This window comes from Mixophyes fleayi, chromosome 7 (genome assembly GCF_038048845.1).
Source record: "Mixophyes fleayi isolate aMixFle1 chromosome 7, aMixFle1.hap1, whole genome shotgun sequence".
Classification (NCBI taxonomy): domain Eukaryota; kingdom Metazoa; phylum Chordata; class Amphibia; order Anura; family Limnodynastidae; genus Mixophyes; species Mixophyes fleayi.
The window spans coordinates 136483244-136502978 of NC_134408.1; the positions used below are offsets into that span (position 1 = coordinate 136483244).

General features: G+C 37.7%; 1 protein-coding gene across 7 annotated transcripts in view; it reads left to right on the forward strand.

The window, feature by feature from the left end:
* The window catches only part of GALNT13 (polypeptide N-acetylgalactosaminyltransferase 13), a 208430-nt gene that overhangs the window by 107723 nt on the left and 80972 nt on the right, over positions 1 to 19735 (forward strand). For all 7 annotated transcript variants that reach the window (XM_075180900.1, XM_075180901.1, XM_075180905.1 and 4 more), the window contains exons 3-5: positions 12237 to 12403; positions 14970 to 15177; positions 17716 to 17886. In XM_075180900.1, the coding sequence (XP_075037001.1) occupies positions 12237 to 12403; positions 14970 to 15177; positions 17716 to 17886 (546 nt within the window). The remainder of the gene's footprint in view (positions 1 to 12236; positions 12404 to 14969; positions 15178 to 17715; positions 17887 to 19735) is intronic.

The window sequence follows — 19735 nt, forward strand, 5'->3', positions numbered from 1 at the left end:
TCAACTTAATTTCTTTAATGAGGTTACTTTGTCATAATGATTGTGTCCAGGGGTCCTGTCACCCCAGAGGATGCATCGCCACATGTCCGCTTAGGCCAGCAATGGCATTAACGTAAATAGCAAAGACAACAGACACAGTTCATACTATTAACTGAAATGCTGATAAGACAGAACAATGCACATTAGTTAAGAAAATCCAGTTGTCACTTTACTGTATCTTACTGTGTTGTTACTGTCTCCATTTTCCAGTTCAGTTGTCTCAAGGAACTATCATACTGATGTCAAACTCTAATCTTGCTTAAACTAATGATATTAGACCACATCTAAACCCTCATTGTCCATCACCTGGACACAGGACTATCTAACATGTTGAGCACAGGTTTGTGGAAGGTATTACGCATGCGTTGAGTACATGCTGGTGTAATATACTTTGCACCGGCTGGTATAACCTGTTGGACACTGGCTGGTATGTTTTTTGGGTAATAGGCTGGTATAAGAAGACGGGCATCAGGTATCTACTGGTGATGGCAACAAATTGCTTTCAAGGTTTGGATCAGACTTCAGACAATTAGGAGAGCGGTGAGAACAGGAGGAGCTACGGAATATGTTGGCGCTATATAAATAAATGATAATGATGATGAGGAGCATGCGGACAATGGACAGAACGCATGTTGGAAATAAAGGCTGCAGACATGATGCAGGGGTGCAGGGGAAGACTTTGGGAGACCAGGAGGAGCAGAGATGAGACGGAAAAGACAACTGGACATACAACCGGGGATAAACATGATATAAGGTGAAAGATGAGGATAGGCATGGGGGGGCCAAACCATGAGTTCCCGCCCTCCGGAAAATATTGTCGTCACGACAAAAGCAACGAGACTATTCAGGTTATATGAATGTGCCCTTTTTTTAGGTGTGGAGGATTGGATTGGGGGGTTTGGTGGATTCCAGTTGAAAATGGCTCAGGGTCAGAAGTCATTTTAATAACTAGGGTACATACTGAGTTATTCACATGTTTCAGATTATACTATTCTGACTTTGTATGTAGAATTAAGTAATGCTCCGAGGTATGAAGGAATTAATAATAAATGTAAAGTGGGTCATGAACAGGGCAAGATTAATAGTTTTGTTTGTATTTATAAAAGGAGATTGAAATCAGCAAATATAGTTCTTTACATATTGTGTTTGTTACTTTGTATTATAAACCATTAAGATTGTTGATTATTTATAGTATTGTAAAAAAAAAACACCTCCATAATCATGTATGTAATACCTGTTGGCATTTTAGTGCATCGTTCATGACTCTTACGTGGCTGTACTGGGGTGTGGCTCAGTCTCTCCCACCATAGGATCCAGTAGGCCAAAATAAGCAAAGAAGCAGGCAGATTTGACAACACTTGAACAGCTGTAATGTATGTGTAGCGATGGAATGGTAAATCACTTGTACACTCCATTATGTTTGCAGAAACACCAGGGTGTAAATGTATCACACAGCTGCAAATCGCTCAAGATCACTGGCGATTTTATGTGCAAAGTCACCATATGTATTAACCTGTGATTTTGACGTTCCAAAATCCAATCTCTGGTGATGTGTGTCGATTTTAAAACCCCTATCCTGCCGGAGGTTTAATCAAACTCGCCCGAGATTCAACAAAAAGAGAAACTCGCCCGAGATTTAACAGGAAAAATAAAGCATTCTGTTAGCGCTATCTGGACATTCATAACATAACAGGAGACACAATACAAGTTTTAATTATGAGGGTAATCATGACTTTTGATTTAGAGGGGTAAAAATTATTATTATTTATCTTATGTGGGCCAAATTATTTTATGAATAAATTGTGGGCGAAATTTAATCAATGATTATATGTATGGGATTTTTTTTTATGTTATTATATTCTAGTGGCTTACTATTTTATTAGCTGCGAGTCAATCATTATTGTTTTCTGATGTGGCAACACTTACTATTTCCAGATGGGACCACCATTTAAAGTACATATTTATGGCACTACAAGTATCAACATGCACATGGGCACAAGAGTCTCTTGCTGTACTGTTATTCTTAATGTTTTGGTACACGGGTTCAGCACTGTCACATAAACTTACTGTGTACTCATAATTTTTGGGTATGACTCCCACTCAGATTAGATTAGCGGCTCTCAGTGCTGAGCTTATCTTGTAGTCCGCACCTGCCCTGCATCTCCCTCTCTCTAGATTTCTGTCTCAGAGTTGTGAACTGCACATGTCCCTGTATCTCTCTCTGTGTCATTGCTCTATTAATCTCTCAACTCTCCAGGGACGTTTCCTTCCAGCTCTCTTATGCTGGGTACACACTATTGCATTTTACTCCTGATGTGATTTCTGTAACAGTTTCACCATGAGCATGCTGATTCATGCGTACCAGGGGCGACTAAACTAGACATTTTGCATAATCACGCCTCTCCTTCATTCTGACTGGCCGGCCCCGGTGGCCTCGCCCCTCCCATCGTCGATCGTGATTTGTAGGAAGTTTATAAAACCAAATCAACAGATGCGCCGTGTTTTGATACAATAAAACATGATCGTGGGAGCGTACACACTCTTCCAGTATGTGAGCAAGTGGTCGTTTATTGTGTGATCTGTTCGATAATTGCATCAGTGTGTACCCAGCTTTACTCTCAAGATTTTATTCCTGATCCTGATGATACCACTTGTTAAACTGTCTCTCGCTGAAACTCACATCTCTTCCCATCAGGGAGCGTTTCATGACAGATCACTCTCAGGTGATCACTCTCAGGTGATAAACATCTTTATTCCAACATTAACTTTGTGATGTTGCCAGTAAGTAGAATTATTGGTTCTTAACAGTTTAATAATATGAAATGTACAGTGTTCAAAGGTAATGGCAAAATAGTGACCACAGCAATTAAATTGGAAAAATATCAGTGGAAAAACATTTCAAATATTTTACCACAGACAAAGAAGTAGATGTACTAACCCTTCTAAAAAGCAAAAAAAAAAAAGGAGTTGCCTGTAGCAGCCAATCAGATTCTAGCTCTCATTTATCTTGTACATTCTAGATAACGATAGCTGGAATCTGATTGGCTGCTATGGGCAACACCTCCCATTTCGCTTTTTAGAAGGTTTAGTAAATCTACCCCCAAGAGTTAGATAGTGGAAGGAGCAGGGTCTTCAATACCACTAGAAGTAATGTCAGTTGCCTGAGATACTGATGCAAGAAGATTGTCATGTCATTCATATGTTCATTCATCCAACTTGTTTCATGGATTTTCCTCATTTGAAGTCTGAAAACATTTCTATTCATTTTTTTCTTTTTGTTGCACAACAAGCTGATCAGTTTTTCTGCAGAACTAAGGGTTAACTGCTTTTGATATTTCAACAAAGTAACAAACTAGCAGGATTGGAATGTGAGAGGTCTGATAACTATCTTCTCACTTCTGGGGGCCAATGTATCAAGTTGTGAGTTTCCGGAGGGTTGGAAAAGTGGAGATGTTGCCTATAGCAACCAATCAGATTCTAGTTGTCATTTATTTAGTACATTTTACATAATGACAGCTAGATCTGATTGGTTGCTATAGGTAACTTCTCCACTTTTTCAAATCCTCAGTTTAGTAAATATACCCGCTGATGTCAGATTAAATCGCGAGCTCACATATAGATACAGTAGTTTAGAAACCACTTTAATATATTTTTTATTTATCAGAAGGTAACAGTCAAGGTAATAATATTAAACGGCAAATCATCTTAATATAATTTAAGGGATGCAAATAAAAATAATCTTTTAAGTTACTTTTTTTTAATTTAAAGCTATTTGTTTCTGGGGTATTGTAATAAATAGTTTATTTTTATACATAAATGTCCTGCTTACAGCAAGATTCAAGTATGTAAACATGTGTTTTGTATTACCTTAGTGCTAAAAAGAGATACAGTGTAAAGCACCTTATATAGTAAACATATACATAACAAACGAGCAAATGTACATCAATTTGTGCAATTATGTTATTGCAAAGCATTGTGGGAAATCATGGCCAACAAGCTTATTTACTAAGAGGCACAACTGCAATAAACTGAGCAGAATATATAGGGAGAGTGTCTGACATTATAGGACTGCCTCTGTCTGTGTGTACACGCTATCATAAAGCGCCTCTATGGAACAAACACATTTTATAATATTAATCAGTTATATGCTGTAAATATTTACACTCAAAATTCACACCACCTCGGAATCAGAGGTGACAGAGATCAGTACCTTTTGCAAAGATTTAATTAATTCCCATTCTCTATGCAGAAGCAAATATGCAATTACAGTGCAAAATAATAATAACAAACAAAATATTTGTCACTTGAAATATAGTCAGTTCCAATTTGCCCTCTCTGCCCCTTCACAATTGTTCCTTACGGTCACAATCAAATTGGATTTGAACGAGCAGAATGAAGAGCCAGGTCAGTGGATGATCCTTATAATTGAAATAAAGCCAATACCATTAGTTCATTTCCTTTCTTATAACAAGTTGTTTCTTTGTGTTACTGCCCTATTTATGTTGTCATTTTGATGAACTATTGTTTTGTGTTCATTCAATTTGCCGTTGTAATACCAGGCTTGAAAGATACAGGCTGTTAGGTATATAAGAATTAATATAACTGTTCCGGTAGCTGAATAGAACACTATCAATATGTCAATAAGTCTTTGCCAGATTGTAGTGGAACAATTTTAATTTTAACGTCCTTTTATACTGACAAGCCACTGCCACGTACGTCCTTAATAAAGCATATTCAGACCTATTACTGTGATCTTGAAGGCTTTTACTACTGCACATTTGCAAGTAAATACCAATCTAAACCGTGCCATTCTGAAACATATCATTTTGTCAGAGGTGGCGTAACCTCCCTGCACTGCTAACGGCTGTATCATCATTTATACTGGCGGTCATACACTACATTACAGTTTTATAGCTGTTATGGTTCTCTGTAGACAGAGTGGGAATGATGAATACTCAAGGTTGCTGATATGACAAACTGTGTTTTTATGCCTATTTATAGGTGAACTAAACATGTACTTGTACAGTGCCCTCTCATTATATACCGGGCGGAAGTTAGCGTATGCCAGAGATGGTCTTAATACCGCTCGCATCTTCTAATCACTGCAGCCCTGCAAGATGCATTTTACTCTAATCGTTAGATTTAATTGGGGACGTTTAAGAAATCCAGTACATGGGAAAATGAGCTATAACCCACAGAAACCAATTAGATTCTAACTGCCATCTAGCACTGTGGCCGGATCACTTTCACCTCCCACATGGTCAGGATGGCATGGAGGGGGTTAATACCCGATGCTGCTGGGCCGAATAGTTAAACTCCAAGGCTAGGGGATGTAAATATGTATTAAAGGGAATTTCTGTTAGTTTACATGTTTATATTTAGTGTATCATCATCATCATTTACATCAGCGCTGCACAGAGAACTCACCCACATCAGTCCCTGTCCCATTGGAGCTTACAGTCTACGTTCCCTAACACACACACACACACACACACACACACACACACACACACACACACACACACACACACACACACACACACAGACTAGGGTAAATTGTTTGATAGCAGCCAATTAACCTACTAGTATGTTTTTGGAGTGTGGGAGGAAACCGGAGCACCCGGAGGAAACCCTCGCAAACACGGGGAGAACATAGCACTGTGGCCGGATCACTTTCACCTCCCACATGGTCAGGATGGCATGGAGGGGGTTAATACCCGATGCTGCGGGGCCGAATAGATAAGGGCATGGTCGGGAATCGAACTCATGACCCGAGTGCTGTGAGGCAGGAGTGCTAACCACTAAGCCACCGTGCTGCCCCAGTGTATGGACGATGTGGCGTACAGTACAGTGCCAAAAGGGTTAAGTGCCGGTGCTGGGAGTGTAAATGTATTTATTTGCATATTGTTTATTAATTGATTTATAAGTTAGTTTGAGATTTTGGAGGCATCTTGGTTCTGTAACTTTTCTGAAGAAAGGAAATCCCATGCTAATTAAGCCTTTTTATCTAAGAGTGACCAACACATTTTTCTAGCCTGAATGCACCGCAGGGGCTCGTTATCCTGTTAGCCTATGTGTTCTGTTGAGATAGAGGTACTATCTGAATAATTAAACAGCAAGTAATTTGGGAAATCACAGATTGATGGGAGTTTTTTTACATTTTTATTCCATTAAATCCAAGTTTCGAGAATATATTTCATCCTCATCCTAAACACTGAATTTAATATCTCAGATTTTGTGGTGCCCGGTATGCAGAGTGGGCTGGATTATCCCCTGCCAATATGTGTCAGAAAATGTATAAAAAGAGCTGTATTTAGTATTTCGACTGTGTATATACCACCTGTACTTCTGGATGATCACTAGTACCTCTAACTAGTGTGTAACGGTCCTTATAAAGCCCCTCTCTCAGTAGTAAACATCACTGTTTCATGATCCTGCTTTGATGCCTACTTACCTGTGATTTACAGATTAGACCACTTTAATCCATTATCCAGCTGTTCTGAAATTTGGGACCTAGCGTCTAGTAACAACACTCTGCCTGCTACCCATTGTGAGAGGGGAGGGGGAACCATCCACAGCAACCCTGACCTGAAGGAAGAGAACATCACTACCAGCCCAAGGGCCCAGCAAGGGGGTGCCCTAGCAGCAAGTGTGTACCCAGAAGGAAGCAGTTCCAGGTGGCAGTAGAGTGCCACCTATAGCGTTTAGTGGGGGCGCGTTTGGGATAAAGAAAGGGGGCGGTGGCAAGGCAGGCCCTGCCGGTCGCCTGCAAATGACAGGGTGGCATAGGAGGTCCACCTTGTTACAAGTACAAACAAGCTTTGTTTGGTTGCCATGTGTTAGAATACCTTTGTCTTGTGGGCCAGCTTTCATAAATGTCCCTGACTAACCTTGTTGGATGGTGTACTATACTGATGTTAGATGGTCCTCCATTATTTTTACTAGGAAGAACAGGTTTTCAGTAAACCTCAAGATGAAAAAGCAAAAAATAAACAATAATAACAGTAAACCTCAAGATGAAAAAGCAAAAAATAAACAATAATAACAATAATAATAATCATAATAATAGCAGTAGTAATATAAAAGAGTGAAATAAAAATAACATCAAAGCAATTATATGCTGCCCTCTGACCTTTGCATGTACAGGGAATACAGCCCAAAGAGTACCCCAAATAACAGAGAAAATTGTGTTTATATCTAGAATTATCTATTTCTGTTTAACAATGACTACTTCAGTTTTTTCAAGTACATAATATTATATTTAGAACAGTTATTCACAGACTTTGATATGTTAATGTCAAATAGTGGGCTAACTTGCATTTTAAATGTTATCATAAAATACATGTTCCACGGAACCAAAATATTAAAGTACAACAACCAGATTACCTCCAGATCATTCCATCCCTGCTGCCTGACTGAGAGGGATGAACAAGTGACAGATATAGGAGGCATCTCCCGACACTTAAATAATTGAAATAAATGGGCTGCAGACTGTCCTTGAGAGCTACAGTAGAGGGCAGATTGTCATGTGACAATGGGTAATATACTTATATCGCACTACAACTGTACAAGAGACTGTGAGAGCTATTTACTAACATGACAAGTACAGTAACCCACACCATTTAATCAGCTATTAATCTTTACTGGCCTAGACTGAGTCAAAAATATAATTGGTTGTTATGGGCTAATAATGCACGTGTGCAGCTATATTAGTAAGTAAACCTCTGTATAGTCTGTTAGACAGTGGGTTCTATTAGCTATAGCAGCCTGTGGCTCTTCAGTTGTTGTTGAACTGTAAGTCCCAGCAGGGCCAGACTGAAAAAAATCCTAACGTTGCTAGTCGTAATGTTTACTGTCAGTGTAATTGTTGTTTCGCTAAACCTCAGCAACAACATGTCGGTTCTCTACTCATTTTCCATGACAATGTGCAGAATGTAAAAGCAGAGTACCCATATATGTATATATTTGCTGAACAATTAAAGGGGAAGTACTTTTATAAATGTAAGTGAATAATGAACAATCACATCTACTTCTCCTGTCCTGACCTCTCTTCATTACTATTATCTTGTGTTACAATCTGTCTCTTTGCTATTATTATTTATGTCCACATATTGCCTGAAAAAAACATGTTCAAAATATAGCTTATCTTCCATCCTCCCAAAGTCACCACTAACATCTCACTCATCGTCAATAACACCACAGTTTCCTCCGCCCCCCCCAAGCCGGCCTTGGCGTTACTCCTCACTTTCGGCTCTTTCTCACAGTCTTGTCACCTATACCTTTTATAAATCGCTAGAATGCACAGGTTTATTACCCAAGATGCAACCAAAACTTTTCCATTCCCTCATCCTCTCCCGCTTTGACGACGACAGCCTCTCCCTGTTGTTAGAACATAAGAAGTCAGCTGTCCTTAAAGACAGAGAGCTTTATTTCCAAAACAGTGCAGCAGAGCAAGTGATACAGAATTATTATTCATAGCAAACGTCGCTTAAATGGTCCAAGCATTTTCTCCCTCTCAATTACTTCTTAGCTAACTTTTTATGCAGTTGCAGCTTAATATAAGTTTGTGTAGTTTGCAAAGTCATCCCAGTTGGTAAATATCCAAAACTCCAAATGTTTCTTGTAACCCCCTAAACATCTTTCAGTAACCAAATGTTCTTTCTCATATCTACAAATAAGCTTGATGTTCTCTCTCAAATGGTGAATTTATCTGAGAGATCTGGTGCATTGTGAAGATACAGGACCCTCAAGTTATTCTGAGTTCATTAGAGGTAAAGGATTCCGGTGTCAAAGAACTGTTTAAGGATCAGCTCAGATAACAGCTGCTACTGTTGCTCACCAGACAGCACCACCTTCCCTAAGTCCACAAGACTAGAGATCTAGTCCTGTGAAGTCCATCTGCATTTTTTTCTTCAGATCCCAACATTAACAAGACTGCCCAAGCCTTCAACTTTCCCAATCTCCATTCCAAGATATACTCGCTCCTGTTGCCTCATCAGCATCCTTTTCCCTCTAGATTGTAAGCTCATAATCAGGGCCCTTCCCACCTTTTGTTTTCAAATCTGCATTTATTTCGTCTATTGTATGTCCCAAAATACTGTTAAGCTAATGTTTAAATGTTGTGCTATAAGCGTGTATCACCAGAACAGCTAATAATGATAATTTTTATTCACTGTATTATCAATTATAGGATTTCAATAAAATGTCTGTGGTTCTCCTTTAAGGGCTTTTGCTGTGTGCATGTTGAAATTCTCTGATAACATATTCATGATCAATTAATTCCAGCAAACACCATACCGTGTTTAGTAGCCAAATAATAATTATACAAAACAGATGCATGATATATCCCTTTGTGGTAAACAAAATGTGTGACAATTTGACTTATTGCCAAAGTAATATTCAAAGTTTCCATTCATTGTGTAGCGCAAGTACCGGAGAACTAACCTGTGCCAGTAAGTCATTAGCCATCTGTACATGCTAAATGTTCCACATTTTGCTAACATGCCCCATTTTTTGGCAGCCACGTCCTCACAGTCTCTGTACCCTTGTTGGACATTAGATTACATCTGTACAATACATTCTACAAATTATATTCATTTTATGGATTAGTTCATAGCATGCAAGATAGCAACTAAACGCATCTTGGCATCCTTGGCCATGCTAGTGCTAGTTATGCAAAAGAATACAAATGTCTGCTTGATATGAGTTATTGGACATTTATGCATAATGACAATAAATTAGCCATTCTGCATCCTAAGTTTGTAATGAAGTAGAAACTGTTATTAATATGAAACAATAGAAAAAGTGGTGCAGGAGGACACACAATGTAAATTCGGGACTGAATATTAGTATAAAGTGTTCCTGATTTGCACTTAGTTGCACCAAATATCTGGCTGCTACAAACAGAATTCTCAGATGAATTGGGAATGTCTGTCATTCTTCTACCTTGTGTAACATGTTTACAGAATTGCTTCACTTTAGACTTTATACCAGGTCAGTCCACTCTTTGCCTTTTTGCTTCTATAAGTTTTTAGTAATTTAGATGTAATTAATATATATCAGGTGCTGGGATCTTGTTAAAAAAAGAAGTGAAGGAAAGAGGGAGAAGGTGATCTGAAGGAAACAAACGTGAATCAGATGGGAGCAGAATAACTAGAAGCGAATCAGAAGAGAGCAAACGTGACGTCTATAAAACAAAGGGTGATCTCCTTCCTCCATCAACCAACTCTGGTGCTCCTTCCGCCTTACTTCGGGTGAAGAAGTCCACTCCATCATTCTTTCCACTCCCTTGTCCACCTGCCACCTGGATCCCATCCCCTCTCACCTCCTTTGCTCCCTCTCCCCCACTGCCTGCTCCCACCTTGCACACTTCTTTAACCTGTTCATTCTCCACGGGCATTGTCCTCTCTTCCTTTACACATGCCCTCATCTCCCTCCTTCTAAATCTTCACCTTCCCCTTGATCTCTCTGTCACTGTTAACAACACCACCATCTGTTCTGTTCCCCAACTCCTTCAACCTTGACTCCTCCCTCTCTTTTACCCCCCCACATACAAACATACAATCTCTTGCTCAATCCTGTTGCTTCCAACTACGTAATATCGCCCACATCCGGCCCTTCCTATCTCAGGATACTACCAAAACTATTGTCTATGCACTCATCATTTCCCATCTGGACTACTGCAAATTTCTCCTCACCAGCCTCCCCCACTAACCTCCTCGCCCCCCCCCTTGCTCTACACTCATCGCAGCTGAGAGACTTATCTTTCTTTCACGCTTCTTATGCCTCCCCTCTCTGTATTGCCTTACACTGTTTTCCCCTTCCTTTTCAATCTCCTCACCCTCACCTACAAGACCCTTTCACTCTCCACTGCCCCCTATATCTCCAACATCCTTTCCATTCGCACTCCATCCTTTTCCCTGAGATCAGTCAATGACCGTCACATCTTCTTTCTGATCACCACTTCCCACGCCAGATTTCAAGATTTCTGGGCTGCCCCCCTCCACTGGAACGACCTCCACGTTCCATCCGACTGTCCCATAATCTGCCCTCCTTCAAATATGTATTTAAAACTCAAAGCCTACCAGCCATCCACCTAACCATCTCAATGCTTGATCTCCTCTCTCTGCCCCTGTCCCTGTACTTGCCCCTCTACCAAGTGATCCCTATCCACTGAGTTCCTTGTGTCTGCAGTCTGTTTGCCCTCCCTTTAGTATGTAAGCTCTTACAAATAGGCTCCTCTCCCCATCTGTCTCTATACCTATTCTTCTCCTCCAGCTTCACAGTATTAGCTATGCTTGGAGCTTTTGGAGTCTTGGTTTTGCTTGTTTATTGTCCTGTACTGCCTTACCCTGTATGGTCATCTGTTTGTACTCTGTACTGCAGGAAATCTTGTGGTGACATATAAATAAATGCTAATAATAATATAATAATAATCTGAGAGAAATGCAGCAGATAATTGGGAGAGAGCAGAAGAGAATCCTTAGGGAATAGGAAGTGGAGGGTATTTGAGAAGGAGCAGTTAAAGGTGACTGCTAGGAGGAAGAGAGTGGAAGGTGACCATTTGGGAATTGAGGAAGGTGATTTGGTGTAAGCATCTGGTCACCAGGAGGGAATGGGAGAAGGTGATCTGAAATAAACCTACAATGATCTGTAGAGAATGCAGCAGAAGGCATTTGGGAGAAAGTAGAAGATGTTGACTAGTAGGTCGTTATCTGTTGTATAATACCAGTTTCAAGAGCAGCCAGAACTCACCAAAAATAGCCATATTATTAATGTCAATTAATAATATTTAGAAAATATTTTCAGCACATTATTATTAATATTGTTTTGAAAACTTGATCTGGTGGGAGTGGGACATTGTGGTTTGAAGTAATCAGGAGAAGGTGGACAAGTAGGAGCCGTAGAAGGTGGCTGGGACGGTGTTTGGAAGGAACGAAAACCAGTGATTGACTAGAGGTGGGACAAAGCAGAAAGTGATAGGGAATAAGTAGGAGGATCCAATCAGAAGTAAGGTGAAGAACTTGATACATACTGATCAGGAAACTACAGGAAAACTGGTCGTCAGGGTCCTGCGTTTATTTCTCAGATGTAGCAATAATATAGCCCTCACATGGCAGAAATGTGTATTATAATCATGCAATAAGGAGGTGTTAATTTACTGTTCATATCTCTCTTGATACGTTTGTTTTTGACAGATGTAAGACTAAGGTTTACCCAGATGAGCTTCCAAACACAAGCATAGTAATAGTATTCCACAATGAAGCCTGGAGCACTCTACTGCGGACGGTCCACAGCGTCATCAACCGTTCCCCACACCGTCTTTTATCTGAAATCATCTTGGTTGACGATGCAAGTGAAAGAGGTACAGTATATAATTTCTTATTGCTTCCTTTCCAGTATATTTATAGGAGAACTATGCAACAGGTAAAACATTTCCTTTCTGCAGTTAATAGATTTAGTTGTGGTTCTTGAGAGTAAGTAAATCACTGTTTTAGTCAACGTTTTCTGCAGTGTCTATAATCAGCCAACAACCTGCACATGTCCTGTTTAAGTGATGCTTTATGAGACATTTTACATAAAATAGAAATACTGTGTTTGCTGCCAAAGAAACTGTGCATCTTTTTAAAGAAATGTCTACATGAAAGTTGTTGTTATTATTATTATTATTATTATTATTATTATTATTATTATTATAATTCTCTTTTATTTATAAAGTATTGATATATTACACAGTGCTGTACATTGAGGAGATCATGGCACAAACAAATCATCTATAATGACATGAAGCAGAAGGTAAAGATGGTGTACAATGAGTGTACAATCTGAGAGGTGTTGGTGGTAGAATTAATAAGGTAGCAGTATAACGATTGTAGCAGGTGGTGGGGAAAGTGTGTGTGGATACTGTAAGGTAGAACACCTTAATAATAGCCACCAATAATAAAGCAGTCATTGGCCACCGGCATTTCTTGGAAACTATTCGTTATAAAACGGGGGTATGGAAAACAGGCATTGTCGATGGTCCCTGAGAACAAGGTTTGAGAAACACTCTTCTAAATAACACTCCATATCCATTTTCACTTTCACTTTTCTCTTCTCGTTCCTTTATACTAATCTTCCGAGTTCCTGATATGGAAAACTTTGGTGTCGTATTATCATATTATACTTCATGAAGTCTGGTGTATTGATTCCAAATTTGTATAGGAAAGCAAATGATGTAAACTGTATATACAATATTTCAGGCTGACTAACTGTAGCATACTTTGACATAACTATAAAAGTTTAAATTATAGTCTTCTTCCCCCCAATCAAGCAAGAAAACTTATTTCTGTAATTTTCTGTAATTTTGATGCCACCTAATTTACAAAAGTCCAGCAAATTAATCATCAGCAAAACTTAAAGTGTTCCTATGACCTACACAGTGGAGGGTAATCATTTTGCCTGCTGATATGAACCAGTATTCAGTGTTTCGGTGATGTCTGTGCTTCTTAGTGTAATAGAAAAATTATGGTACAAATATATGTTGGATAAAACAATATTGATGTGTATAAAATCTGTTGGTCAAATGATTTTATTCTGTATTCTGTGAAATGGTTAAATTGTTTTTCTATGTAATACCCTACAATAGGCCATCTATTCATAGGATGTTAGAATGGCTAACAGTTGTCATGCTATATAAAGAAAAGAGTGTAAAAGGTCACATATGCCTTTTGACCTGCTTAGGCCCAGAGATTTTAAGTACAGTGATGAGTTTGTAAACATATATATAACCAACTTTGTGCTTATGAGGTATATTCCTTAGTACGTGAAGTGATTAGTGACGTATGTAAGAGGGGTGGTGTTACTTCTATATAACGTGTGTTTTACATAGAGGATATTGTCGTGTTTCATGATGAATACAGACCATTGCATATGCAATTTGCAAGAATAAAGATAACCTTTGCTTTTTCAAATACTTATATTTTTTTTGAATCATTTATGCGTTAACACTTAGTGTATCCATAGGCTGCAATCTACAATCATAGCAAAATCACAGAAGTCAGATATTTTTGCATTGTAAACTATAGAACAGGTGGCATCTAGTAAACGATGATTTTGTAAATTACTGTGATGTCATCACCAGTGTCAGGCAGTCAATTTTTCTTGCCCCTTTCTAACCAATGAGATGATTAAGACGTTTTGATCTGCAGTAGTCCAATTGGGAATAAAATATTTTCATCTGTCTTGATCTTATCCAATGTTGGAGATACAAAAGCGAGGCATCCATACACTAGCGCTGCCAGACGCTAAATGATCAAACCAGGTAGTACCTGGAACTTCCCTTCACTGTCGTCCAATCACAAATTGTTAACCGCAGTAGCCTTGTGATTGGCTGGTGGTAAAGGGGAGGCCCAAGATAAATAGAGACTAATTGAATCTTTATTGATGTGGGAGAAAAAAAAACAATTAACAATGCTGTGGAGCTGTACTCATTTCACTAATCCATTAATTTCAACAGCTCATTCATTTCAGTGGGGTTTCTACATGTAACATACAACCCCATTAATATTGGGAAATGGAAAAACCCTGATATTTAGAGAGTAAAACCTTTTTGTGGATCTTTCCAAAATGTATTAGAAGCACCAAAGTTTGCTTGATTTAGAAAGTAAATTGCTATATTAGAAAGATTGGTTAATGAGTTTATGATTTTACTTTGGCAATTTTTTAGGAAATATAAGTTGGTACCCAATAGATATAAAGCCATGCAGCGTGTATTTTTACATGTGTCATGTTCGATAGCTGAAACATCCTCCTTATATCTACATATGGTCTATAGCATATATAAATAGATACAAATAAGATGCAAATGATTATTATTAATTCTTTAAACAAATAACTTTCTGGTTTCATATTTTCAGATAATTTTTTTTTCTTTTCTTCGACTTTCTTAGATTTCCTGAAAACGCCACTAGAAAGCTATGTCAGACACTTGGAAGTTCCAGTAAAAATTCTAAGGATGGAACAGAGATCGGGACTGATTCGGGCACGCCTCAGAGGAGCAAATGTTTCAAGGGGTCAAGTGATAACATTTCTAGATGCTCATTGTGAATGTACAGCTGGATGGTTAGAGCCACTGTTGGCAAGAATTAAAGAAGACCGGTGTGTACTATATTCTGACATTAATTAATTGCACTGCATCTTCTTCTTCTGAACGGATGATAGCTGTCAGAACATTCAGGCTTAGAGAGTAACTGCCCTTTAAAATGATGTTGCCTAACTAAAATCATTTTTGCGTGGAGTGACACTTTAAGTAACTGATGAAATATAAAACTCTTGTCTATAAACAGAACAGTCCCAATTATTACTACCAGGAATCTAAGGGCATTGTTCTCACCTACTAGAATAAAAAGAACAACAATGATTATACCACAGAGTCTCTCCATCCCACCGCATATTCAATCTGCACTTTCTCATATCTCATTATATTTTAGCTGTAGCTATCACTTAACTGAGAATATTTATGTTCCCATAATTCAAACACTTGATACACCTGGATTAACATAATTTAAACATTTCACTGATTTTGGCATGTAAAAGAAAAATAGGGGGTTCTGTTTATAAATGTAGACTATGTCATGTATTATAATGTGCCCCAGTTTTATGCTTGAATAAAGGAGAGAGCCCTAGTCCAGAAAAAAATTGCAGACTTCTCAAGGTTTGAGCAAAGATTTGTTAAAAATAGAAAAAACACATGGTCACCGTTTTTGCTATAATTGATTAAAATGTTGTCAGTAACCATTTTACTGCATGTAATAAATGGAGAAATAGTGACATTAATACACATCAGACTCATTGTTACTACCTCTGATAATATTTTTTTAGCAGTGCTTGTAGCTAAAGAAAAAAACAAAGAAAAAGGAAATTAATCATCTATTATGTCACTAAAACAAAAGCTGCTTAATCAACAAGTTTGAGGACCTTTTAAATATTATAGTATTACATTGTTTCTAATTTTAAAATATTGTATTTCTCCTTAATAATTTTCTTGATCCTAGCTGAACTCAGATTGACCTATGATACATATGAAAGTGATATGTGCATCTAAGATTTATTACACTTACAGTCAATATTGATCCAGGCTTTAATAAATCCTGTCTGCTTAAAGATTTAGGTTTACCCACAACTCTATTGAAAAGGTTCACTGGATAACCAATATCATGAAATGAAATAAATACTAATCTTGATTATTAAAAAAAAAAAAAAAAAAAAGTTCATGAACAATTCTGTCCTTCAAAACTGTCCATATGGGATATTCTTTATCCAAGGTTTTCTGGTTTCTTAGTACATATTTTTTGACTGGCTAAGGCAGATAGGGTGATATCTAAATAACTTTGCATTAAAATCTTATACGTAAAGGTAAAGAAGTAAGATTAACATAGTTATTGTTATTTTAAGTGATAAGTGTTGACTTTCCAAATAAATATTAGGTAATAAATAAAATGTCACAGAACACATGATTTGCCCTAAAGAGAACTGACTATTTAAATCGGTCTTCAAAGCTTCCCATGTATAAGTTGGCATAACTAGGAGTGAATCTTGTGCCCATGGCCATCCCTTGTAGTTGTATATAGTATTTAAAAAAAAGTGAAAAGGTTGTGTTTAAAATAAAATTAAAAGAATAAAAAATAAGCACGTTTCCTCTTCCAAATTTTGATTTCAGTGATAATGTACCCCAAATCAAGTACACATAACATGTAAACCATATATAATAATTTCCCCATAGAATTCCTTCAAATTCAAATCAGACAGTACATTTTTGTACAAATGATGATTCTCTAATATATGATGGGCCTCCATGACACAATCCAATTAATTTGGAATGACTATAGCTCCTCCCTTATCGGCAGATTTTATAATGATATTATTATCTGGCATATAAATGTTCACTATTTGTTTTGGGCAAAAGTTATTAAACACCTTTAGTATCACCCAAGCTTCTATATACATCTCCTTATGTTGATAAGGGTAAACAAAGGATTTCCTTTTAAATGTAGATAGTTTTCCTATTCTCTGCTTAGTATCTAGGTTAGTGTTAATAGAATTAACGTACATCACCCTAAATGAAAACAACATATATTACTTCAGCAAACAAAAAAATATTGTTGTGTGTGTGTAGATGTGTGTTTGTGTAGATAGACATGTGTTTACATGACTAAATATATATGTATCTGTGTAGATGTGTGTTTTCATAGATGTGTGTATGGATGTATATACAAATGTGTGTGTTTAAATATCATAATCATCATCATCATTTATTTATATAGCGCTTTACAAATGGGGACAAACACAGTAAACTAATAAACAAACTGGGTAAAACAGACAAAGAGGTGAGAAGGCCCTGCCTGCAAGTTTACAATCTATCTATATGTATAGGTGTGTGTGTGTGTGTGTGTGTGTGTGTGTGTGTAATATACCACATTGTTGTAGATAAGTATATTCATTGAGTTCAAGATTGATATTTAGGAGACTTCTTGACAGTCTGGCAGCAAATTATATAGATGATGAAAAGAACACAAATAAGTGTGTAATTATTTATAAGAATTCAGGTGTACAGAAGATGGTGTGGAATAATGTATGGACTGAGACATACTGATTTACTTCATTCCATTTCATTCTGTTTCATATTTCTGTCTCCAGAAAAACGGTTGTTTGTCCAATAATCGATGTAATAAGCGATGACACATTTGAGTACATGGCTGGTTCAGACATGACTTATGGTGGATTTAATTGGAAATTGAATTTTCGCTGGTATCCTGTTCCCCAGAGAGAAATGGATAGAAGGAAAGGAGACAGAACACTTCCTGTAAGGTAAATAACATGGTCTTTTCATATGCATGGTTTGTTATACACATATACTTACACTGGATATTATTTTTTGCATGCGTTATGATGGGACTTTATGTTGCACATATGCATGTGTGTATCCTGCACTGTGTTCTGTCCGTCTACATACGGCCAGTAACATATAACAAGAGCGTACTTACACCCAGATTGAAATGGAAACGTTTCTTGTGATCCGCTTGTATTTGAATACAGGTGCACGTGCTTACTAGTTACCTGCATGTTTTTTTAAACGCAAGTTGCGTTCACATGGCGTTCGAAGATGAAACAGTTTATCTAATTGAAACCAACGTATAAATTTAAATTTTGCATAACATTTAAAATATATTTCTACAGGTTTCCTTTAGTTGTTACATAAGCTACATCGGTGTGGGACGCTGCTAAGTAGCTCGTAGCCTCAGTTGTATACACTGGGGGACAGTTATGAAAACCTGCAAACCATAGCAACCAAACTTTAGCTGCAATTTCCATAGTACAGCTTAGAAAACAAGAAAATTACAGCATGGTTGTAGAAGTTAAATAGGAGAGACATTATTTGTCTCCATCCAGAATACATTTCTTTCCTGTTTTTTCAAAATTGCAACTGCTTTATCTCTACCCGTCAATTAAATATCTCTAAATGGGCATCAAATTTCACCTGAAACTAATACACTTTATCTAATCCACACCAAGTCTACAGCTAGTTACTAGACTTACGGCATTTTTAAATTGTTGAGTGTGCAGGTGCTTGTCAGTGTACTGATCGCTAGCGCCCTCTGCTGTAATAGCTGTAGAAGGCTAAAAGAACCAGAATATATTGAACCTCAGTTTGTGATCAACTCAAGGAGAATTAGATAAACCTATGACTCTGCAGCCACGGGTCTGCTTCTGGCTGGTAGGGCATGCTTGTATTTGTAGTTCCACAACAGATTGCTGACCTCTGACCTGCAGTTTGTCTAGACATACATAAATCTATCAGTATGCAATAATTAAATATATATAGTGCTGCTGTGAGCATTCCCATCATCCAATTGGATAATAAAACGGGCATATATGGTACAAGCCAGAGATGAATAAAGTGAGGGGTGGGGTGACTGTAGTCAAAAACAAAGTAAGGAAGGAAAGAATATACATATATGGTCAGATAGGTGCAACTTTGTCTTAAAATAAGTGAACATTCACATTTTTCCCCTGTTTGTAGCTAAGGGCCAAAATGTGAGAACAGAACCGTTTTTCATTATAGCTCTTTAACATGCCACCAGCCCATAGGGTCCATCGCTCCCATTCCAACTTTGTATGGAATTTACACTACAAATAAATGGTATCTTTATATCTGAAGGAATAATATAACTAAAATTGGGGGTGAGTTTCTGGGACTTAAGCTAAAATTGTAGCATGGAAAAGTTTATTTACTTTTTCATTTCTACTGGTTTTCCCTACGCATTAGCTATAAAATAAAACCCAATAATTCACCAAATTCATCAAAGCGGGCATTAGAGAAGACCTACACCCAATCCCAATTGTAAAGCGATGGCACTATATAAATAAATGTTGATGATGATGATGAAACAAGTGTTTTGCTAGTAACCTCTCCACAACCCCATGTCAGACTGGCATTGGCACAATGCCCCGACCTTTGAGATGATCCTGGTTCTTCTCTAGGTTGACTCTCCCCATCTGAGAATTTTAAACTGTTCTGTTCTTTCAACACATTGTAGTTCGTCATGTGAGAGAAGACTGACCAATAAGTGATCTGGACATATCACAAGTCACAGTGTATCAAAAGAATGGATTGTCTTGTTTCTCTAGAAGAAGCGACAATTTGGCAGCCACCACA